The sequence below is a fragment of the Hemicordylus capensis genome, chromosome 4, assembly GCF_027244095.1.
Source record: "Hemicordylus capensis ecotype Gifberg chromosome 4, rHemCap1.1.pri, whole genome shotgun sequence".
Classification (NCBI taxonomy): Eukaryota; Metazoa; Chordata; class Lepidosauria; order Squamata; family Cordylidae; genus Hemicordylus; species Hemicordylus capensis.
The window spans coordinates 129,090,143-129,116,015 of record NC_069660.1 but is presented as its reverse complement, the minus strand read 5'-3'; the positions used below and the strand labels follow the sequence as shown (position 1 = coordinate 129,116,015).

General features: G+C 46.2%; 1 protein-coding gene across 3 annotated transcripts in view; it reads right to left on the bottom strand.

The window, feature by feature from the left end:
• The window catches only part of CNN3 (calponin 3), a 49,183-nt gene that overhangs the window by 11,372 nt on the left and 11,938 nt on the right, over nt 1-25,873 (bottom strand). Inside the window, exon 1 of one of the 3 annotated variants that reach the window (XM_053244996.1) lies at nt 11,572-11,803. The exons of the other annotated variants lie outside the window; for them this stretch is intronic. Coding sequence (XP_053100971.1) covers nt 11,572-11,637 — 66 coding nt within the window. The 5' untranslated portion in view covers nt 11,638-11,803. Of the gene's footprint in view, nt 1-11,571; nt 11,804-25,873 lie in introns of those variants that run through there. 3 annotated transcript variants of the gene reach the window in all.

Here is a 25,873-nt window from a genome sequence, read left to right as displayed (position 1 = left end):
AGACTTTTCTACAATATTTCAAGAGCGAATCTCTGTCAGGTGAATGTTTTCTCATGAAAACAAAAGAGATTTCCAGTTTCAAAGGTACTCTGCTCATGGAAACAGTCAGTGGAATCCTGCAAGTCCCTCCTAAGATATTCTAGTACTTGTATGAATAGACTGTTTACAAAGTAGTAAATGCACAAGCTGTTTCTGATTCATCACATATGCCACAGCACTATAGCAGTATACTACAAAAACAAAGCAAGAAGACAGTACCTTGAAACACACCCATAGTGATAAAAGACCCATTTCTCCATTATACTAGGCACTCTTGCCCCCATTCATTCAATGAATGAATTGCCTCCATTCATTCAACATTTGTCAAAGTAAAATGTAAGCCCCCTGGGCACCAGGGAGAAGGAAAGGAAGACTGTCCGAAGGTGCAGCAAAGAAAGCAATTACAGTCACACCGGTCTGGCTCAAACATAGAGCAAAACGTGGTCTGACATAATGTGAATGAGACTTTTAGGGCCATGGAGCTTGTGTGTTCTTTATATGTCACATCTCCCTCCCTCCCTCCCTGGTTTGTGTCAAAAGTCATGATGTCTGTACTGGCAAACTTATTATTCGTGCTGGTGCTACAAATAAGGATCAAACTGGCCTGTAATCTTGGTTTGCACAACAAGAGCAAGTCATAATTTTGCTGGTAGTAGTGAAGAGACTGAGATGTAACTCAGGAAGTTCCTGGTTTGAATCTCATCTCTGCTGTGACCTCACTAAGTGACCTTAGGCAAGCTACAGACATTATGTTGCACCTGTATTCAGATGTGTGTACACTCAAATTATGGAGAACAGCGGGCAGGAGATAGGGCTGCATGTCATGAGGACTGGTAAAAATGTATTTGGCAGCAGCCTAATTAATTTGATCCAAGATGGCTTTAAACTAAAGCCTTTGGAGGATAGAGGTAAAGACAGCAAAGGTAATAGTGAAGAGACTTGGGTGCTACAGGAGAAACTGGAGTGTAGAGTTGTCTAGGAAATCCCACAATAAAATAGCAGGAGAGACACTGGAAAATACTATCCATGGCTTGTGATGCCAACACATTAATGCACAGTGTATGGGAAATAAATAAGATGAGCTTGAACACCAAGTACAGGAAAGTAAATAGAACTTGATATATACTAGGGAACTACTACTACTAGGAAAAATAAAATAAAAACTGCTTTAGCTAACTCTTGGCACTTCTAACTCTTGGAGATTAGAAGCTTACTCATGCAGCTGCTGTTCAGAGGTTTATTTTATCAGGAAGAGATCCAGTGCCGTACTTCCTCTAGTGCGGGAAGAAGAAGTTAGATCAGCACTCCGCTCATTACCAAGTCGGAAGGCTATGGGAATTGATGGAATACCTACAGAAATATGGCAGGCAACAGAAGAAGAATCAGTCAAGGCTTTAACCAAACTATGTCAGCAAATTTGGAGAACAACACAGTGGTCAACGGATTGTAAGAGGTCAGTCTACATACCCATTCCAAAGAAAGGAGATTTAACAGATTGTGCAAACCATCGCACAATATCCTTAATTTCGCATTCTAGCAAAATAATGCTCAGGATCATTAAACACAGATTAGAGCCCTACATTGGAAAGGGAAATGCCAGATGTTCAAGATGGTTTCAGAAAAGGCTGAGGAACAAGAGACATCATTGCTGATGCATGCTGGATAACTGAGAAAGCCAAAGAATACCAAAAAGAAGTCAATATGTGCTTTATTGACTACAGAAAAGCCTTTGATTGCATCGACCATGTCAAGTTGTGGAATATCCTTAGGAAAATGGGCGTCCCAGAACATCTCATTGTTCTCACTAGAAACCTATACACAGGGCAGGAAGCCACAGACCAGACGGAACATGGTGAAAAAGACTGGTTCCAGATTGGCAACGGAGTAAGACAAGGCTGTATACTTTCTCCTTCTTTATTCAATTTATATGCTGAACATCTACTGAGAGAAGCTGGATTGGAAGAAGCTGAGCATGGTTTTAAAGTTGGAAGAAGAAACATCAATAACCTGCACTACACTGATGATACTACTCTGATAGCTGGGAATGTGGATGATCTGCAAGCTCTAGTAATGAAAGTCAAGGAGCACAGTGAAAAAATGGGACTACGATTAAATGTAAAGAAGACTAAACTAATGACAACGGGTACAGCAACCAGCCTCAGAATTGACAATGAAGACATTGAAGTGGTGGATAGTTTCTGCCTTTTAGGATTGATGATCAACAGTAAAGGATCCAGCAGTCAAGATATATGCTGCAGACTAGCACTTGGTAGAGTTGCAATGAAGGCCTTGGAAAGGATATTTAGATGCTGTGACTACAGCAGGAAGAGGAGATCAACAAAAAAACCCTGCCCTGCCCTGTTGCATACACATACTGCATATTCACTGCAGCAACACTTTGTTAATCTGAATGTTGGCCAGTGTCAGGAAAGCTAAGTGCAGAACAAACTGAGCTGACAAGGGTGAACAACAAAAAAAGCTCTTTCACGTATGTTCAAAGAGAAAGGAAAGAGCCCCTGGTGGCGCAGTGGTAAAACTGCCGCCCTGTAACCAGAAGGTTACAAATTCAATCCTGACCAGGGGCTCAAGGCTGACTCAGCCTTCCATCCTTCTGAGGTCGGTAAAATGAGTATCCAGAATGTTGGGGGCAATATGCTAAATCATTGTAAACCGCTTAGAGAGCTCCGGCTATAAAGCGGTATATAAATGTAAGTGCTATTGCTATTGCTAAATCCACAACAAGAAGTGTTGTGGAATGTTAATAGATGACAAAATAAAGGCAATATTGTTCAACTCCTAGGTTACCTCTTTTTTCTCCCACAAAAGAAAGTGCATGCAACCTCACAAAAGTAACATGAATGGTGAGGGTTCAAGACTGCAGTTAAAAGATTGAAAAGGAATTGATAAGATTAATTTTAATAAGAATAGGACTAATCTTATTTCTCTTTTTGATCAGGTTGTTAGCTTAGTGGATTGCAGATATGCCATAAAAGTAATTTATCTTGATCTCAGCAAAGTATTATTATCTTGATCTCAGCAAACACTGTACTCGAAGCAGTGTTCCCTCTAAGGTGTGTGCAGGCTCACACATTTTTTGATGTCCGCTCAGTTAATTTTAGATCCCACTCAGGTTGAATCAGGAAGGTCCCACTCTGAATGCATGTGCGCACACACTGCCTTGATACTGCTGCCCAGACCAAAACTCATTCTGCACACAGATGGAAAAAATTAGAGAGAACATGGACTCAAAGAGTGCTCACTAATCTAGAGAGAGGCTTTTGAGAAAAATGCTGCAGGACTCTGTATTGGAGCTGGTAAGTAAAGTTGTGCCCTCGAGTCAGTGTTGACTCCTGGTGCCCACAGAACCCTGTCGTTTTCTTTGGTAGAATACAGGAGGGGTTTACCATTGCCTCCTCCCACGCAATATGAGATGATGCCTTTCAGCATCTTCCTATATCACTGCTGCCCGAGGGGATTCGAACCAGCAACCTCACTAGGCAAGTCATTTCCCCACTGCACCATTAGGTGGCTTATTGTACCTGGTATTCTAACCTTTTTTTAGCAGTAGCTTCACTGAAGGGGTGGAGGAAATCCTCCTAAAATTTGCTGATGACACAAAATTGGAAGGAATAACTAATTCTACAAAAAACAAATAAAATTCAAAATGGCCTTGACAACTCTATGATTCTTGGATTACAACTATACTGTATGTGATCTGCTTAGAATACTCTCAAAGTGCTATATACATGGTAATTATTATTATATACCTTGTTTTCCTTAATTCTGAAATTGTTTTAATGTTGGGGAAGCACTAACTTGAACAAAAAAATCAAAAATCTTCCCCCAGATTTGTATTCACTAACGTTTACACACATACACACACCCTCTTAATTCAGGTTGGTTAAAAAAAAAGAATCAGTAAAGAACAATTGTCTGCAATGGAGAGGAGAATTTGTCTCAGTCCCCCACACCCAAAAAATCACAGATTCTTGGAGCTGGAATGCCACCCCCTCCAATTACAATTCTGTAGTCAAAATATAATCATGCCAAGTTAAAATGCAGATATAGAAAACGTAGGTATATTATCTGCCTTCTCTGTTGTACTAAAGCTTATGGTTGCATCTATGATACTTTCAATGTGGAAAAACATCTGAACAACCAGTATGGCACGCACTGTGCTGCAAGAAATGATTTCTCCGTCATTCAGGGGCGTAACTACCATTAGGCAAGGGGAGGCGGCTGCCTGGGGGCCCCCACGCCTCGAGGGGCCCCCCAGAGGCAAGTCACATGACTATATATTGCGAAGTGTGTGTGTGTGTGTGTATCAGTGAGGGGCCCATTTTAAAATTCTGTCTCTGGGCCCACTCCAGCCTTGTTATGCCCCTGCTGTCAGTATATGGACCAGGCTGCTAATCTGTGCACTCACAGAAAAAAAATGCATTGCAGTTCATAAGTGACATTATATGTACAGTTCTTCCTACACAAAGATTATTTATAAGCAGTAAATATGTCATATGTAGCAAGTCTTAAATGTTACAGGAGTCTTAGAAACATGCAGTTTGAGGCTGGACCATCCTTCTTCAGACAGCAGAAGGTACCATTGTATGAAAGATCTACCATTGCTTGTGATATGCACACATTTATATTCCAACATCATCTCTGCTCAGCAACCTCTTTGTTTTTATAGCCCTTTAAAAACTTGCAAAACCTGTTTGACCAGAGACAACACTGAGCTAAAAGTGTGTACATCAAGGCAGTGATGCCTCTTTTATACCATCTCCACTTCTCTATTTTTTTTTATCTCTAGCATAATATTACACAGAGCTAACCAGAGTCAAATACCATTCAACTATACTTATTGAGAAAAGTTTACCACAGCAGATTATAAAAAGTAAATTCTGCTTCAATAATTATTACACTTTTGTTAGTGGCATTTGCAGGTGACACAAAACTATTTAGGATAGTGAAATCCAAAACAGATTGTGAGGAGCTCCAAAAGGATCTCCAAAATGGGTGAGTGGGTGACAAAATGGCAAATGCGGTTCAATGAAAGCAAGCATAAAAGTGATGTATATTGAGGCAAAAAATCCCAACTTCACATATATACTGATGGAGTCTGAGCTCTCAGGGACTGTCCAGGAGAGATATCTTGGGTTGTGGTGGACAGTTCATTGAAAGTATCGACTTAGTGCACGGCAGCCATGAAAGAGGCAAATTCCATGCTAGGGATCATTCGGAAGATAGAAATGCTAATATATTGCCCTTATACGAATTTATGGTGAGGCCACATTTGGAATACTGCGTGCCGTTCTGGCCACCGTATCTCAAAAAGGACATTGTAGAACTGGAAAAGGTGCAGAAGAGGGCAACCAAGATAATCAGTAGCCTGGAACACTTTCCTTATGAGGCAAGGCTACAGCATCTAGGGCTTTTTAGTTTGGAAAAGAGGCGACTGCAGGGAGACATGATAGAGGTGTATAAAATTATGCATGGAGTAGAGAGCGTGGACAGAGAAAATTCTCTCCCTCTCTCACAACACCAGAACCAAGGGTCATCCCATGAAACTGAAGGTCAGGAAATTTAGGCCCACAAGAGGAAGTACTTTCTCACATAACACATAATTAACCTATGGGATTCTCTGCCACGAGATGTGGTGATGGCCACTAACTTGGATGGCTTTAAAAAGGGCTTGGACAAATTCATGGAGGACAGGTCTATCAATGGCTACTAGTTGGTGGTAGAGATGTGCACAGAATTGGTTCAGCGCTCCTTTTCTGGAGAGCCAAACCAGTTTCTTCGATCGGCATTTGAACTAGTTCGGAGGTTGGGGGGGGGTGCTTTAAATGACAAGTAAGGCACCGCCTACTTACTTGTTCCTGGCCTGCTGCTTTTTTTCTGCCAGTGCTCTCCCAAAAAGCATGGGTGCAGGGTTGCAGCGTTCCTCCTTGCAGCCCTGGTCAGCTCGCCACATAAATGGCTGATGCACTTGCATGCCGTGTGCTCGTGCCGTGCACACACCTGTCAGCTATTTGTGTGGTGATGCTGAACGGGGCTGCAAGAAGGAATGCTGCAGCCCCGCACCCACGCTTTTTGGGAGAGCGCCAGTAGGGGGAAAGCGGCAGGGCAGGGATGGGCAGGTAGGAGGCACCCTCCCTGCCACTTAAAAGTAACCCACCCTCATGGGAGTGCACGGAACCAATTCTGTGCACATCCCTAGTTGGTGGCTATAGTCCACCTCCAGGTCAGAGGCACGATTCTTCTAAATTCCGGTGGCAGGGGAGTAACAGCAGGACATGCCTTCATCTTCTGCTTCTGGGCTTCCCAGGGGCATCTGGTGGGCCACTGTGTGAAACAGGATGCTGGGCTAGATAGGTCTTGGGCCTGATCCAGCAGGGCTGTTCTTATGTTTTAGTTCTGAACTTCAACAACTACTGCACTAATTTACAAAAACTTATTTCAGTTCACAAGAAACACAATAACAAGAATTTGAAAACATTAATTATATTCAAAGTAGATAGGCAGAGGATGACATATGGAAAATCAGCTAGCATTTAGAGATCTATGCTTTATGTCCTGTGTAATGCTGATAAAGCCGGATTCACCAGCAATAGGAGCAAGAAGATTGCTAGAATCAGTTATCACAGACAAAAAGACAAGAACCTTCTAACTGAACAAAGAAACTGAATTGTTATCATACTTCAATACCATTCTTTTTTCCATTTTTATGATTACTTGCTGACATCCAGACTAATGTTGCATATACTGTGTGTGTGTGTGTGTACACACACACACCCATCCAATGGGCGAGGGTAAATTTTTGCCAATCTCTTCCCTCTGCAGCTATCTATGTCTCCTGGAAATAGGTCCCTAAGGGTCTTACAATCTTCAGACATGTATTTTTGGGAGGCAGAGGCCTGCACTGAAGATAGGAAGATTAGTGAAAATTGCCCCTTCCCTATTGAGCATGTGCAATGTTATTCAGCACATATGTTGGAGTTACAGTAAACCTATACCAGCCACCTACAGTGGAAAAGTAACTTGCCTAGGGAGCAAGAGGTTGCTGGTTCGAATCCCTGCTGGTATGTTTCCCAGACTATGGGAAACACCTATATCGGGCAGCAGAGATATAGGAAAACTCATACTGCATTGGGAGATGGCAGTGGTAAACCCCACCTGTATTCTGCCAAAGAAAACCACAGGGCTCTGTGGTCGCCAGGAGTCAACACCAACTTGATGGCACAACTTTACCCTCTTTAAACCTATACCAAGTTTTATTTTTAAAATTGTGCGGGAAAAAGCCAAACTCAAGTACTGCACAGGGCCAATTCAGACAGTAATGGTCCCACCCACACAGTTATGAAGAGGACATACTGAGAGCACACCTGGTGGGACATCCTCCACAAAGGATGAACGGCCCCTTCCCCTATGACAAAGAGACATGCCAGAAAAGCATCGTGATGTCTATGGAGAATGTCCCAAAGGGTACACTCTCAGTGCATCCCCTTCCTAATCACATGGGCAGGGACAGTATCATCCAGACCAGTCCATGATGTCTGAATAGGGCTCAGGTCAGACACAGAAGTGAATCTTGGCTTACTAACTTACATCATTTTATTATACTGAATGGCAAGGGGGAATTGTGAATGATACTTCACTGCTCCATTGAAAAAACTATTCTTGAAGATTTGTTAGTTCTTTACATGCTTTATAGTCATTAATAAACAGAGTTCCTAGTGGATGGTAAAAGAGATTTCCCCCCTCTAGTCTTTCAAGAAATATTTATTTGCCCTTGATAATTCGAAGTTGCATTGTAAGAGAAGCTGAAGCAACAGGCATTCCTGATTAACTATCAAGAACAAAGCAAGAGAATATGATTTGTGTGCATTGGCCAACTAGCTCCAGAACTCTGTAGATTATATATTAAGCCAATATTTTAGAGTAATTTATGTTGGACTGTTTGGTTATACAGCGTTGCTATGAAACATGCATGGCAAAGCGTTCTCCTAAAGGAAGATACATCTAAGAAAACTGTGTTTACTTGTAGCACATTTTGAGACATCTTAACAAATTGTACCTTGTTTCAACATGACCTTAAAATGGCAAAATTTAATTATCCAAGTTAAGCTGTCATCTTACACAGACTTAGTGTGAAGTACAGTGGTCCCTCGACTTGCAAATTACTTGACAACCGAAATTTTCGACTTACAAACGGAAAAAAATGCTGCACTCTTACGAATTTTTCGATATCCGAACGGCACTGGGGTGGGGGGTTCCACTTAAAAAGGGGGGGCTTTACTCACCCCTTCCATGAAAGTAAGGCACTGTACTGTACTTTATTCCTTGTAGTAATCGGGCGGCAGGGTGCCGCCCGCTTCAATCTCCCTCGGCGCTTCTCGTAGCCATAATCGGGGCGGCAGGATCGCTCCCAGTCCCTGCCGCCCCCTTCAAGCTCAGTCCCCCTCGGCTTGCGGCCGCCCCCTGAAGCTCCCCAGAGGTCCCCCGCCGCCCCCTTCTTTCCGAATCTAACCCCATTTAAGAGGACGGCAGGAGAACTCCCTGCCGTCCCCTTCCCCCTTGCCGGCTGGGCTGCAACTGGCTTCTAGGGAGCCTTTCGCGTGCCTGCGCAAAAGGCTTTCTAGAAGCCAGTTGCAGCCCAGCCGGCAAGGCAAGCGGACGGCAGGGAGTTCTCCCGCCGCCCGCTCGCTAAAGTTCCCTAAAAGTTAAGGAACTTTAGCGAGCGGGCGGCGGGAGAACTCCCTGCCGTCCGCTTGCCTTGCCGGCTGGGCTGCAACTGGCTTCTAGAAAGCCTTTTGCGCAGGCACGCGAAAGGCTCCCTAGAAGCCAGTTGCAGCCCAGCCGGCAAGGGGGAAGGGGGCGGCAGGGAGTTCTCCTGCCGTCCTCTTAAATGGGGTTAGATTCGGAAAGAAGGGGGCGGCGGGGGACCTCTGGGGAGCTTCAGGGGGCGGCCGCCAGCCGAGGGGGACTGAGCTTGAAGGGGGCGGCAGGGACTGGGAGCGATCCTGCCGCCCCGATTATGGCTACGAGAAGCGCCGAGGGAGATTGAAGCGGGCGGCACCCTGCCGCCCGATTACTACAAGGAATAAAGTACAGTACAGTGCCTTACTTTCATGGAAGGGGTGAGTAAAGACCCCCCCCTTTTCTCTCCGGAATGAATTAATCCGTTTCTAATGCATTCGTATGGGAAACCACTTTTCGACTTACGAACTTTTCGACCTACGAATATGCATTCGGAACGGATTAAGTTCGTAAGTCGAGGGACCACTGTATGTCTCACTGAACTGAATGTGACTTGACTCAGTGAATGTGCGCCTAGGATTGGGACATACATAATGGTTGACATCCAGCACATTTCTCTGGTGGCCAAAGGAGGGCTGCATATCTGCAAGCAGCTTTTAGCATCCCTGTGCTGAAGGCTGCTTTGCACAGTGGACTGGGCATGGAGGTGAAGGCCGAGTGATTTTCACCTCTCCTCCCTCCCTCCAAAAGCCCTTTCCACTTATCCACTGTGCAAAGCAGCCTTCAGTGGAGCACCTGTGGATCTGCAGCCCTTCTTCCATCCTCAGACGGCTTTGCAGTATGACAGCCATGGTTTTTAAAAGATCGCTCTTCAGTTCTCCACAATATAAACTCTGAGAACTATAGGTTGCACTCCTCTTCTCCCAGAATGTGTGCATACACGGAAAGCAGGCTGCAGATGGTTCCCCTCTTCTCCCACTTTCCTACTGATGTGGTGTGGGATGCACCATGGCTGTGCTTCCATGCTCCCTTGCAATCCAGCACTATAGCACAGCAGGGGCTCTCTCACTCCTTTGCAAAATACAATTCAGTAGCTTGTTCACACTTGGGTGTGCAAGTGGTCCAACTCTTGCTTCTACCAAGTGCGACCTACTTGGCTTCTGCTTGGCTTCTATAATAAGCCAATAATTTGGCTTTTTACAAAACTCACACTTTTGCAAGGCTAAATGAAGGGGGGTTTGACAGCTGTGTTTGGTATGGTCTGCTCTGAGTGATTTGCAATTGTGAGCGCTGGCGGGTGGGGTTGTGGCAGATTGGTGAAATTCTGTGGAGGGAGTCTAGAGGGGGTGGGAGAAATTCCTGAGTTAAAACGCAAGCCTTGCTAGTACCAAGTGTCCCTGGTGGCGCAGTGGTAAAACTGCCGCCCTGTAACCAGAAGGTTACAAGTTTGATCCTGACCAGGGGCTCAAGGTTGACTCAGCCTTCCATCCTTCCGAGGTCGGTAAAATGAGTACCCAGAATGTTGGGGGCAATATGCTAAATCATTGTAAACCGTTTAGAGAGCTTCCAGCTGTAGAGCGGTATATAAATGTTATTGCTATTGCTACTGCTTCTCCAGTCTGCTACTTTTAATTCATATATGAGTCTCTGGTTTCGTCGTATTGAAGCCTGGTCACCATAGGAACATCATCATCATCATCATCATCATCTATTCGATTTCTATACCACCCTTCCAAAAATGGCTCAGGGTGGTTTACACAGAGAAATAATAAATAAATAAGATGGATCCCTGTCCCCAAAGGGCTCACAAACTAAAAGAAACATAAGACAGACACCAGCAACAGTCACTGGAGGTACTGTGCTGGGGGTGAATAGCAGGTGCGGAGCGGGACCGCCAGTGGCCTCTGTGTGGCCCCACTCACCCCGCCCCTGATGTCAGACGTGGGGCTAGCCACGCCCTGTGTCTGATGTCAAATGGGGGGGGGCGTGGTCTGGCTCCCAAATGGAGCCTTGAGGCTCCGTTCGGGAGTTGGAGTTTAGCTCCCAAAGGGGCCGTGCGGCCCCTGTTTGGGAGCTAAACTAGCACCCCCACATCTGACGTCAGACACGGGGGGGGCGTGTCAGGGCCATGAGATGCAGCCCCTGACTGGGCACAGCCCAAGTTCTTTGAACCCGTTGGCCCAATGGTGGCTCCACCCCTGGTGAATAGGGCCCATTAGGCTTTACATATGATGCTGTTGTGAACGGCCCATCTAATCACACGAATTAAACAGCTGTGAATCTACTCCAAAGCAGATTCACTCTTTGGATACCCCAAAACATGAAGCCATGTCTGAATATCTCCCAGGTTCACTATTAAGGGTCATAGCCTTGCTAGTCCTTCAGTGGGACTTAAGCATAAGACTCAATACAAAATTACATCATAACAAGAAGTAGCACCAAGAGGTAGTTGTGCAACACAACTGCAGAGCCCAGCTTGTCCTTTTAATTTCAATGGGACTACTCTGAGTAATTATCCTCATCATGTCAGCCATTGTCTTCATTTTCTTTGCAACAATGTTAAAGATTATGGCATGTGGCAATATACAATACAGCAATTTGCATGTCATAAAGGTACTCAAATGAGGCAGTCTCCCTAGGCATCCAACTGTCGTTAAAAGCCCAATCCGAATGCCATTGCAATATATAGCAGGGCTGAGTGTATGCTACAGTTCCACAGTAATGTACAAAGAGAGAGAATGTGGCAGAGGAAGAAAGAAACATTGGTAGACTTACCGTGAAGGGTTCTTTTTCAGGTATGGGGAGGGCATCCGTCACGTGAGGGTTTGTCAGGCTCCGCATGCTCCGAGACAGGGCCAATCAGAAAAGAGCAAGTCCTCTACCCCCTCAGCAACTCCCTTAGAGACCCAGTTCTGGTCGTGTAGTGCGGAGAAACTGAGGAGGACACATAACTTGTTGCAAACAATAGGAAGAATGGAAAAGGAAAAGTCATAATGGCCCAAGAAAGAAGTTGGCAGGACACGGAGGTAGAAGTAAGTGGACAGGAAACTAAACACCCTAGGAGTTGCACCGCCACCCAGAGTCCCTCTCCCACATCCGCGGGAGGGCCGGATGCCCTCCCCATACCTGAAAAAGAACCCTTCACGGTAAGTCTACCAATGTTTCTTTTTCCAGGTTATGGGGAGGGCATCCGTCACGTGAGGGACATACCCAAGCCAATAAACGGGAGGGCAGCGGATGTCTAAACCACCTTTTGCAGGACTGTACGCCCCACAGCTGCCTGAGACTCATAAAACGATGGAATCTTGTAATGCCTAAGGAAGGGTGAGAGAGAAGACCAAGTAGCTGCTTTACAAATCTCCTCAATAGGCACGTTAGCTGAGAAAGCCGCAGAAGTAGAAGCACTCCTGGTAGAATGGGCAGTGATACCTGGAGGCACTGGCAAACTCAGAGACTCATATGCCAGGGAAATGGTAGCTTTAATCCACCTGGCTAAGGTGACTTTAGACACCTTAAGACCCAAACTAGTAGGATAAAAGGACACGAAAAGTGAGTCAGATCTGCGCCAATCCTTGGTGCGTCTAATATAGATACGAAGGGCCCTCCGGACATCTAGGGTATGCCAGACCTTCTCCTTAGGATGCTGAGGGTCCGGACAAAAGGAGGGAAGGACAATCGCCTGAGACCTATGGAACACGGAGTTAACTTTAGGAATGAAGGTGGGGTCCAACTTCATGATCACGGAATCTTCCTGGAATATACAGAGCTCATCCCTAACAGAGAGAGCCGCCAGTTCTGAAACGCGCCTAGTAGAAGTGATAGCAACAAGAAAAAGCACCTTAAAAGAAAGTAATTTAACGGAGACAGACCGAAGGGGCTCGAAAGGAGCCCGAGTTAAAGCATTCAAAACCTTATTTAAATCCCAAGAAGGAAAACGCTGAACTGGAGGGGGACCCAAATTTTTAGCACCCCGAAGGAACCTATGAATGTCCGGGTGAAGGCCCCGAGACCCTGGGACCGAGATGTCCAATACGGAGGACAGGGCAGATATTTGGCGCCTGAGGGTACTGTGTCGCAATCCTTTTTCAACACCCTTCTGCAAGAATTCTAAAACTTCTGGAACACCTGCTTGCAAAGGAACAATGTTAAGGGACCTAGCCCAGGAACAGAACGTAGACCAAGTGATCTGGTAGATACGTGATGTGGATTCCCGCCTGGAGGCCATGATAGTGTCTTGGACGTGTTTTGAATAACCTTTCTTGTCTAGACTTTGCCGCTCAGCCTCCATGCGTGTAATTGCAACCACTCTGGCTCCGGGTGACATACAGGCCCTTGCTGTAGGAGGTCCACTCTGAGAGGAAGGGGAAACGGAGGCCGGATCGACAGATGTAGTAAGTCCGAAAACCAGGGCCTCCGTGGCCAAAAGGGAGCCACCAGAATGACGTCTGCCTGCTCGGATCTGAGTTTCCTGATAGTGGAACCCAGAATAGGAAGAGGAGGAAACGCATACAGCAGGCCCGGGGGCCAACTGGCCACTAGAGCATCTATTTGTTCCGCTTGTTGACACTGGTGTCTTGAAAAGAACCTGGGAACCTTGCGATTGAGACGAGAGGCAAACAGGTCCACCAAGGGAAGGCCCCATTTCTTCGTTATCAACTAGAACACCTCCGGGTGGAGAGCCCATTCTGCTTGGTCCAGAGATTGTCGACTTAGCCAGTCCGCCTGTAAATTGGAAACCCCCGAAAGGTGTTCTGCTGAAATTGATTGTAGATGCTGTTCCGCCCATAGAAAACAGAGGTTCGATTCCTTCATTAGAGATCTCGAGCGCGTGCCTCCCTGGTGGTTTATATGCGCTTTTGCAGTGACATTGTCCGTGCGGACAAGGACGTGCCGATTCCTCAGAAGGTGTTGGAAACTCTGCAGCGCCAGCCTGATAGCTTTCAACTCCAACCAATTTATGTTGTGAGTCAGATCGCTCTGTTCCCAAACGCCTTGTGCATGAAGATGGAGACAGTGAGCACCCCAGCCGAAGAGACTCGCGTCCGTGGTGACCACAACCTTCTCCGGTGTTTGTAGAGAGACTCCCCGCTCCGTGGCCGGGGACACCCACCACAGAAGTGATCTCCTTACCGCGGGGGAAATCTTGATCCATAGGGGACGCTTTTCCATAATAGAGTCTTGATGCGGGAGCAGGAGCCACTGCAGGGGCCTGGAATGCCATCTGGCCCACGGTACGCAATCCAGGCAGGATATCATTAAGCCCAGGATGTGCGCTAAATGAGAGAGGGAGACCTTCTTCCTGTAGAGACAAGGTGAGATGGCAGCGCGCATTTTCTCCAGACGTTCCTTGGGAAGACTTACCGTGGCCGAGGCAGTGTTGAAAAGCACTCCTAGGTGGGTTAGAACCTGGGAGGGATTTAGATGACTCTTGGCCTTGTTTATGATGAAACCGTGTTGTTCTAACAACTGGACCGAACGCATCACATCCCTCCTCGCCTGGGGGGCGGACGCCGATCGAATCATCACATCGTCCAGGTACGGGTAAGAATGGATGCCCTCTTGCCGGATCCTTGCGATGACAGCCACCATTAATTTCGTGAAAACTCATGGGGCCGAGGTCAGGCCGAATGGAAGCGCCCTGTACTGGTAGAACTTGCGGTTGTAAGCAAATCGGAGGAACCGTCGAGAAAGAGGGTGAATGGGAACATGCAAGTATGCCTCTGACAAGTCGAGAGATGCCAGCCAGTCCCCGGGGAGGACAGAGGTCTTGATCGATCTGAACGATTCCATCCGGAAGGTTCTTTTCCAAACGAAACGATTTAAGCGCTTCAAGTCCAGGATCGCGCGCCAGGAATCGTCCTTTTTGGGGACCAGGAACAGACGTGAGAACACACCCTCGGGATTCTCTGACACAGGAATGACCTCTATGGCCTGAATCTCTAGCAGGTGGCATATGGCAACCTCCATCAACTCCCTCTTCGCTGCACAAGTGGGCAGAGGAGTCTCGAAGAAGAAATCGGGGGGAGTTGCCCAGAAACCTATGAGGTACCCCTGAGCAACAGTTTGTCTTACCCAGCGATCTGAAGTGGATGCGAACCAGGTCCGGGCAAAGCAACCCAGCCTTCCACCCACGGGCGGAGAGTCATTGCTTACGGTTGTGTTTTGACTGGTTGGAAGGGAATCCAACAGTTCTGCCTCTTCCAGATCCTCTATTCCTGAAGGACCAGGACTGTCGCCCGTTGGATCTGTTCTGACTGCCACGGAACTCACGGTCTCTGAATCCATCTCGGAAACCTGGGGAGTTAAATCGAGTAAACGATCGGTAAGGGCGAAAGGAACTTTGAAAACCTTGTCCACCCCCTCGAAAGGACCGTCTACTGTCCGAACGACCACCAGGCATAGCCTTTTTCTTGTCTTGGGTTTCCACCAATACAGGTTCTAGAGATTCCCCAAAAAGCTTAGCTCCCTTGAAGGGAGTGGCCCCCAAGGAGGCCTTAGACTTTGCGTCAACTCTCCAATGCTTTAACCAAAGTCCCCTTCTTACAGCCACATTGGCAGCCATAGACCTGGAGGCATGCTGAAGGCAGTCTAAACTAGAGTCAGCCATAAGGGCGGAAGCTCGGGCAATCTTGTTCAGACCTTGCCGCAATTTGAGGTTCTCCGGGGGAACTAGGCTGGCCAATTCCTTAGTCCACAAAATTGTGGCCCTGGCGAAGATGGAGTTCGTCGCCGCCGCCCGGATCACCGTAGCCGAGGCATCGTGGACTTTGCGTAGTAGGTGGTCAGTTTTCTTTTCCTCAGGACACTTCAGGAACTCTTCCCCTTCTCTATTCACCAAGGATCCAGACACCAATTGGGCCACGGGAGCATCTACAACGGGAAAGGCTAACATGGCCATAACATCAGAAGGTAGAGTATACAGTTTCTTAGGGTATTGAAAAACTGGTTTAGATGAAACAGGGGTGGCCCATTCAGCTAACATAACATCCCTGAACAGGGTGGGGAAGGGCACAGTAGCAGGAGCAGAGGACGTGGATGGAAATACATCCTGGTCCAGCCCAGGGATGGGTGGTACGTCCCCTTCCTTAGAGACATCCTTAATTGCTCTCTTAGCTTTGGCAAGCAGTATCTCAAACTCTGACGTGGAAAACAGCCTGGTTGTAGTAGGTTTTGCAGAGGGTGTATGCTCATCAGAGAGCTCCCCCTCCTCCTTTTCTGAGGAAGAAGATTCACCTGGGAGACCCGGGTTAGGTGCTTGTGGCAGAATATCAGAATGCGCAGGGAGTGCAAATGGAACCTGGGAGGTCTGAACAGAAGGAACTCCAGAAGGGACAGTAAGTGGAAGTGAACTAGGGTTGTGAGACCTATTATGTACAGTAGGAGCACACTCCTCCCTAATGCATTGCCTTTTGTGTCTGGGACGGAACTCTGCAGAAGAACAGGACTCAGCTTGGTCCCTTCCAAGGCGTTTCTTGTTATAGCGTCTAGCAAACCAGACCCTCTCCCCAAGTGGAACTTGGTGTCTAGAAGGGCTAGAATCTGGGGAAGATGAAAAAGAGGGCCTCCGAGGCCTGCGGCTATGGCCTGCACTAGGAGCCACTGTAGTGGTAGTAGGGGCAGCACCCTGCAAGGGCCCCCCTGAACCCCCAGAAGATGGTAACTGGCCCAACAGAGGAGAAACCACTGCCATGCATTGAGTTTTTATGAAATTGCCCAGCCATTGTAATTCCTTAGGCGATAATTGTTCCCCGTTAGGGCCCATTATACTTGCCGCCTCCGTTGCTGTCCCTGCAGCCATAACGAGTCCCGGTGCTTGAAGACACCCCGCGGGGGGAGCAATAGCCAAAGGAGGGGCTGGTAAACCCACTAGGGCAGGAGAGTCTGCTGCAGTTGCTAAAGCAGCCACAGAAGGCGCCGATTCAAGGCTCTCCAAAGCTCCCCCGATGACGCCGCTGTTTATGGCGGGAAGGGAGGGAAAAGGCTGTTTGGGCTGCTGCGACCTAACCGCTTGCAGCTGCAAGCGTTCACTCAAAGGTGCAGCGTTTGCCTCCTGTTTTTTCTTTTTCTTCCTTGGCTTAGAGTCATCCTTAAGGTGTTTTGTCTTTTTGAGGGCTTTAGAGCCCGACTTGGTAGCTGCAGCCGATTGTGAACTCTCCTCTCTCTCTCCCGGCTGCATAACTGCAGTGGGGAGGGGCTCTGAACTAGTCGTCTCAGCCCTTACACAACTCTCCGGCATTTTCCCGCTCAGGGACGCACCCGGGGCCGAAGCTCCCTTAAAAGTTGCATCCACCGGGACAGAGGCTCCCAAAAACACCTCCTTAATGCCCCGCGGGGCTGGAATAGAGGTATCCGACAAGGGACCTTCAGATAGGGAGCCCTTGAGCATATTGCCCGTGTGCGAAAGCTCCATAGATCACAGTCAGCAATAGAAGAATTCAAATGCAAAGTGACGAAAAACAAAACAAAACCGGAGACAAAGGGAACTGTTAGAAGACTCAGAGGGGGGGGAGGAGGAACGGCTGACGAAATACAACAAGCAGGCAGAGAAAGAACAATACACCAAGGAGAGACACGAGGCAAAGGAATACACCGAAGAAACGAGCAACTCCTCTCCCCCCCTTGCACACAGAGAATATAAAGACAATAGAAAAGGGTAGCTATCTCACAGAAGCACGACTGTTCTCGGAGCTAGACAGGACCAGAACTGGGTCTCTAAGGGAGTTGCTGAGGGGGTAGAGGACTTGCTCTTTTCTGATTGGCCCTGTCTCGGAGCATGCGGAGCCTGACAAACCCTCACGTGACGGATGCCCTCCCCATAACCTGGAAAAAAATACAGTTTCCTGAGGATCCTAGCTTCCGTTTAAAACAAAGAACAAGTTTTATAGCTGCAAAGGTATGCTTGAAAGTGTTGGACAATGCCTGTGGCAATATCAGAAGCTAGGGAGTTGGGATAAAACATCCAGTGCTTGAGTGCTTCAGTCTCCCATGTAGCTAATCTCTTCCCTAGCAAAAGAAGAATAAATTATACAAAATAGTAAAAATAGCAAAATTAATTATGGAAAATTATGCTAAATCTGCAAAAATCACACAGCTAGCAGAATTCAGTTATTTTTTCCACAGAGCTAGGACTGCCTGGGTGCAGAATAATAATTTGGTTTTTAATAAGAGAACACAGTTCCATTCGCAGGATTGGTCTTAAATGGCTTCTTGTGTCAGTGCTGGAACCCAGACCCAAAAAGACATTGTTGTACAGGGCTTGCCACCTAACTCTAATGCAGGATAGAAGAGGGATACTTGGATTGCACTGATGTGTGGAGGGAGGGGCACTGGCAGCTGCCGTATGGAGCAATGGTTTAGAGACCCATTGTCACAATACCGTACTTTTTGTCTCTTGCAGTAAGAGATATTGCACAGAAATGAAGCAGAGCTGGATGATTCCACCACACTTGCCAAGGACAGGATGCCACTCTAGCTGCCCAGGGATGTGCATGAACCGAGATCTATGCACTGGTTCGGTGCCATGGGGAGGGGAGCAGCAAGTGGGATCTTTAGAAAGGAGAGCTGCTGCCCCACGCAACTTCCTGCTGTGGCAGCACTGTCCCCAAGAACTTGGGTGCAGCCCCGGCACACACATGGCACCGTGCGCAGGTTCTTGGGGGCAGTGCCATCGCACTTGCTGCTCCCCTCCCCATGGCACCAAACCAGTGCACGGACCTCAGTTCATGCACATCCCTATAACTGCAATTTGGAAATCCTTTTTGAAGAGTTGGTGACTGGCAGCAGCTTTCCAGTACCTCAGACAGAGATATCGCCCATGTTGCCACTGTAGATCCTTCTTTTATATTAGGGATTCCAAGAAATGATGACATGTAAAGCATCTGGTCTACCTTTGGAAAACTCTGCCGCTGAACAGTTGCCTTAGTATACAGGCGCAGAGCTTGCAAGACTAGAACTGAAACCAGAAAATAGGCCTTCATGGTGCAAAATGGAACTGGCACATCCATTAATCATATGTGGAAAAACAAGAGTTAATAAAAGATGGCTAAACACAGAATTAGGCCTCCTCCTATGAATCTTATAGACATGCAGGCAAAGCAAAAGATTCTCATCAGCATTTAATTTATTAAGTTAATGAGAAAAGAGGGAGGAGGAGAAAATATTGATTGATGTTTCCTCCCACAGTGCTGTGAATAAAAGCCATACAGCTCGAAGGAAGAAATGACTAACAAGCTAAATAGTCAAATACGGAGGTAGACATTATTTTTTAAAATTCGTTAAGGTTATTCTCATGACCAGGATCCCCAGTGGCTAAGGCGGGTCGGGGGGAAGGCAGGGAGGGACCTACCTTCCCCCAGATGATGGTTGCTGTTTTCTTTGGCGCACTGCCATGTGCCCACATGAGCCACGCTGCTCCCGGCAGCACAGATCACTGGAGGCCAGGAAAATAAGTCCCAGCCTCCAGGAATCTCATGATGCACTGTGCAACGAGCACAACACATCCCCCCTGCCCTGAGTTGGGTACTCTAGGCAACCGACTCTGTGTGCACTCAGGCTGTGTGCAGCCCGAGCACACACACAATCCCAGCCCTGGGGTGGAGGACACACTCATGCCCTCTAACCCCAGTAAAAGGCTGGGCTTCAAACTGGGGCTTGCAGCCGAGGCAGCACCAAGATCGGGTTCAATGCTGGCGCTGCATACAAGCATCCCAACCCAGGCTGGACTACTCGTGAGAATAGCCTTATTGGGTAGCATCCCCAGTGGTGCCTATGGAAGGACATTTTGCAGTGGTGGTGTTTTGCAAAGTTGAGTTGTGGCTAACGGATGAGGAGCTATCCATTTGCATATATCCAGGTTTGTGCAAGTGGTGATGGTCTAGAAGAGAGGTGCATTTCTTTGTACAATGACCATGCTATGTCTTTACACCAGCGCTAGCACAAGATAATGGGATGCTACTCTATAGTTCAGCATACTGACATAATAATAACTAAACTGTTTGTAATTTAAAACTCCCATTTACATGTAATGTTTAATATTTGCTACTAAATGAGCAGTGGCCAATAGGGAGGGGCCTTCAAAGCACAGCTGTGATGTGTCACTAGGGGTGTGCATTTAAGAACATAAGTTTAAGAACAAATGAAAAGCTGAAACGAATGGGGCCCATTTGCCCTGTGTGTTACTATAAGAAACAAATGCCAGAGGCCCAACGTAACTCCAAATGTCATATATTAATTTGTTGCTTGTTCAGTGAAATGATTCAGAAATCATTTGTAACCACTGTACTTTCCATTCTCCCCTAGCAGCCACAATAGGTCAAATGAAAGTTGCCTGGAGGGAGTAGAGACAGTGGAGAAAGGGAGACTGACACTGAAAACTGTCCAACCTTCAGCTCAAACAAATATTAGCAAAAGTGTCCAACATTCTCTGAGGTCTTCTTTCCATACCCTCCAACCACAGACTTCTAGAAGTCTATAAAACAAAGAGACAAGAAGTTTTGGGTTTGTTTGTTGCCTTGTGAGTGCTTCTTCCTTGGAGACTGAGTGTTTGCAGATTCCTCTGTTCCTTGTGCAAAAACAGTATGCAGCCAGTCACTTCTTACAGTTCCTTTAAGTATTTTCAGTCCATTCCACGTTTCTCTCCCTTTCTCATTTCCATGTGCTTAGTTAGTTATTTGCAGCTTAAAGAGATAAAGTGGTCAATACTTTGATCTCTGAGTACCTGCCTCCTCCTCCTCCTCCTCCTCGTCTGCCGTGCCTATAGTTTGAGTTCTATTTACAATTAGTTAGATCAGGGAGTCCCAAACTTTTAAAACACGTGTACTCCTTCTGTTGCAAACCTTCACCTCAAGTACCCCATGGAGATTTGTAGTGTTATGTGTGTGTGTACACAGAAATTGAAATGTTAAAGTTATGAGACAAGCTATTACAGTCACTGACTCACATCCAGACTAATATTGTAACTCATAAACAGTCACTGAAATTAATAGGACAAGTTTACTTGTCTTATTAATGTCAATAGAAGTGCTCAATGCTAATTTTCTGAAGCTTGTCACTCAGGCTGAGGGGAGGAATATGCTGAGCTTCAGCACACAGCCAGCCAATCAGGAGCAGAGGAGGAGGGTCTTCACCCATTTCCCTCCCCTTCTTCAGTGGACACATCGCTGAGGATGCATCGGCTTCAAGATGGAAATCCTCAGAAGACACAGCATGGCTGCAGCGTGGGGATGCAGGAGGACTCTGAGTATCCCCCTTCCCTCTGTTGGGAAGTCCTGAGCTAGATAGTAGTTAATGCTATGTGCCTGTACACCTTTTGAAATTGCTGATAAAATGAGGACACATTTTCTGATCTGTCTGAAATTTGGCCAGTTTGAGCCCTTAGAGAGGTAATAAAATAACTGAAAACTTCATGCCATTTGAATGGAAGAGACAGAAGTTACAAATAGCAGAAGAACATCTGGGTCTCCCACTGAAAACAATGTGTAATGAAAAGAAATGGGAATAATTAAAATGAATAAAATAACAAAAATGAATATGATTTTTAAGAATGACTAATGGTACAAATGAAGTTTTAACAACAAAAATGAAATGAATCGTTGAATGAAAAAATTGAACAATTATACAGGGCTTTGAGGGACAATGACTGAGCCAGAGTCCCTTCTCGTTCCCCCGTGCAACTTCATTCATTCATTCATTCATTTATTTAACTTTTATACCACCCCACACGCGTGTCTCTGGGAGGTTCACAATGATAAAACAGTTTTTAAAACATATAAAAACATTAAAAACTAACAATTTAAAAAATCAATCACAGAATTAAAAACCTATAAAGAAGCTGAAAAAGCCTGAGTAAAAAGATGGGTTTTAAAATATTTTTTAAAAATTGTCAGAGATTGGGAGGATCGTATCCCAATAGGGAGCGCATTCCATAGTCCCGGGGCAGCAACCGAGAAGGCCCATCTCTGTGTGGCCACCAGACGAACTGGTGGCAACTGGAGACAGACTTCCAGAGATGACCGCAATGGACAGTGGGACTCATAATTAAGAAGACGTTCTCTCAAATACCCTGGGCCTAAGCTGTTTAGGGCTTTATAAGTTATAACTAGCACTTTGTATTTTGACCGGAAACCTATAGGCAGCCAGTGTAACTCCATCAGCAGAGGTGTAACGTGGTCTCTCTGAGATGACCTAGAGACCAACCTGGCTGCCGCATTCTGAACCAATTGAAGTTTCCGGACTACGTACAAAGGCAGCCCCACATAGAGCGCATTACAAAAGTCAAGTCTGGAGGTTACCAACAAATGTACCACTGTTTTGAGGTCATTGATCTCGAGAAGCGGGTGCAGCTGGCGTATCAGCCGAAGCTGATAGAAAGCACCCCTGGCCACCGCCTCAACCTGAGAAACCAGGGAGAGGTGTGAATCCAGAAGTACTCCCAGACTGCGAACCTGTTCCTTTTGGGGACATGTGACCCCATCTAGAACAGGTAGATCAAAATCGTCTCCGGAATTCTGACCCCGCACAATAAGTACCTCCGTCTTATCCGGATTCAGCTTCAGTTTATTCTCCCTCATCCAGCCCATTACTGCTTCCAGGCAGGCATTTAGGGAAGATATACCAGCTCCTGAAGAAGTTGACATGGAGAAGTAGATCTGGGTGTCATCAGCATACTGGTAACACCCAGCTCCAAATCCCCTGATGATCTCTCCCAGCGGTTTCATGTAGATATTAAAAAGCATTGGAGAAAGTACGGGGCCTTGAGGGACATTGTACTTAAGCTCAGATCTCGAAGAGCAACAATCTCCAATCGACACCATCTGGAATCTGTCTGAGAGGTAGGAGTGGAACCACTGTAAAACAGTGCCTCCCACCCCAAACACCCTCAGACGTTCCAGAAGTATACTATGGTTGATAGTATTGAAAGCCGCCGAGAGATCCAAAAGGACCAACAGAGTCATACTTCCTCTGTCAATTCCCAATTGGAGATCATCCATCAGGCTGACCAAGGCAGTCTCCACCCCATAGCCCACCCGGAAACCAGTTTGAAATGGGTCTAGATAATATGTTTCCTCCAAGACCGCCTGGAGCTGAGAGGCCACCACCCTCTCAATTACCTTGCCCAACCATGGGAGGTTGGAAACAGGCCTATAATTGCCCAACTCTGGGGGATCTAACGCAGGCTTCTTTAGAAGAGGTCTAATAATTGCCTCCTTGAGACAAGGAGGCATCCTGCCCTCCCTCAGAGAGGCATTTATGATTTCCACCAGGCCGCCTACAACAGCCTCCCTACTAGATAGAACAAGCCATGTTGGACAAGGGTCAAGAGAGCAAGTGGTAGGCCTCGCCACTCCAAGCAGCTTGTCCACATCCTCAGGAGTTACAAACTGAAACCGATCCAGTCAAGTCACATAAGAGGAGTTGTCGGGCACCTCCAATTCAGACATCAAATTAATTAAGGAGTCTCCATCTAAGTCAGCCAGAATCCGAGAGATTTTATCTGCGAAAAATTCTTTAAACACATTGCAGCGGGTAACTGATGACTCCAAATTCTGGTTCAAGGGGTGGGGGCAGATACTAGTCCCATTACAACCCTGAACAACTCCGCTGGATGTGAACTCGCAGAGGCAATACAGGCAGAAAAGAACTGCTTCTTTGCAGCACATATCGCCTGAGCATAGATCTTTAAATGTGCTCTATGTCATAATCTGTCAGATTCGAGTTGAGACTTTCTCCACTTGTGCTCCAGTCACCTACCTTGCTGCTTCAGCCCCCGTAGATCTTCCGTATACCAAGGGGCCAGTTTTGAAGCAGGTCGGAGGGGATGCTTAGGAGCAATCGTGTCTACTGCCCTGGTGAGCAAGTTGTTCCAATTCTCAACCAGGGCATCAACAGGATCACCGGCAAATCCAACATTAAATCCCTCCAAGGCTTCTTGGGATCCTACCGGATCCAATAACCTCTTTAGGTGGACCATTCTAATAGGCCCCTCGCCCCTGCTGAGGTGGGAAGTGGTTGGAAGTGGTGGGAACATCTAGCTGGCTCACTTGTTGAGGCAGCAAGATTAAACTGCAGTTTCAGGCAACCAAGTCACTTCTAATGCCAGTGCAGTTAAAAGTGAATTCATAGGACCAGACTGCCAGTTGTAATCAATGAGCTAAAATGGTTTCTAATTCAAAAGGTAAAGTTGTGCCATCCAGTCAGTGCCAACTCCTGGCGACCACAGAGCCATGTGGTTTTCTCTGGTAGAATAGAGGTGGGGTTTACCATTTCTATCATCATCAGTTTTATTACGGCCATTGGCCAGCAAAAATAACAGTAATAAACATACTCAACACGTCAATAAAACAATGCTACCATTTCTATCTCCCGTGCAGCAGTCTGGGAAACATACCAGTGAGGATTCAAACTGGCAACCTCTAGCTTGCTAGTCAAGTCATTTCCCGGCTGCACTATAGGAGGGATTTACTATTGATTTAACTTTCCCATATATTAATCCCTAATGGCTATTCCCATTACAATACAATATGATTTGTGATTGCAACTGAAGCAGTATCCCCTTAAAGGATATTCAATGCAGTAGTAAATCAGAGTTAAGTTGCCAAGACTTTTATCCTGGTAAAAGATGACATTTTTTGTTTGCCTCAGTAGTACCCTCTCATTCTAAAAACTCATGAATGGGTAAAAGACAGGCATTTACACATCAACTTGCCAAGGGTCCCCTGCGCTCTGGCAAGCAGGAACCCAGCGCCAAAAAGATCTCTTTACTATAGGTCACATTTCCATTACCATTTTTGAGAAGGAAAGAACCAGCAGAAGTCTTTTTCGAGTAGTGGAAGAGGGCTGCCACTGTTTCTTATCATTTCCATATCCCAGCACACGACAGAAGACCTGCTTCCCTCCTAAGTCTTTTGTGCTAGAAAAGGATTTGAAGGAAGGTGGATGGTGGTGATCACAAATAATGGCAAATAGTGAGCTAAGCCTAAAATTTATGGATCCCTGGTACAAGAAATATAATTTCTACTTTGAATACTTCCAAATTTAGCCAACAGAAGAGTAATAGATTAGAACTGAGCAACGATATTAATATCTAATGATGTGACTTTGTATAAGGAGGATAAACATGCCACCTAACCACTAGATAATACTACCTAATTTGCTTTCTATTAGTTCTGTACTGTATTTATTTACTTCTATTCTCTGCCTTACAGAAGCCCCAGGAATCCTGAATAGTGTGAGCAAGAGAGTCAAATATTCCATATTTTCAAAGGGAAGCTATAGTTTATTTGTACCAGTATGCTCTTCTGAAGCCCATGATCTTGAGAACTGGGTGCAAACTAATCTAATTAGTCTGCAAAGAGCATCACGAATCACCATAGTAATGCTATAACTTATTGTAGATGGAGCATCCATGTCTTCTTCCTTCCAACCCAGATGCCTTTTTAAAAAAAGAAAACCATCAAGCTTCAGGGCAAGTTCCATGAAATTCAAAAGCTCACACACTGCTTTCTGATTTTAGCTGGTCCTGATAAATATATCAAGATACTGTTCTTGCGCTCAAAGTGTTTCACATAATTAGTTCAGTAAGTCTTACAACCCTGTTAGATAAGCCATGGCTATTCTCATATGGGGAGGGTCCATTACTTACTCACCAGTAGTGTAGATGGTCCAACTCTGGCAGTGCCTTAGCCATCTAGTGAGCTCATGGCTGAGCATGGCATAGTGGTTAGTGTGTTGGACTAGGACCGGGAAGACCCAAGTTTGAATCCCCATTCAACCACAAAACTCACTGGGTGACTCTGGGCCAGTATGTATCTCTCAGCCTAACCTACCTCACAGGGTTGTTGTGAGGATAAACATAACCATGTACTCAGAGCTCCTCAGGGGGAAAAGCAGGATATAAAGGATTTTTAAAAATTGTAACTCAAAGCTCAGTGTCAAACACCACACTATACTTTGTTTAAAGCTATTCCACAGGATGCAAGGTGCACAAAGATTTTATCAGGGACCTGTTGGAATACATGCGCTGTCAATAACAAAACTTTGACTCGGCCAGGCTGAGAGCCAAAAAAAGATGGGCAAATTG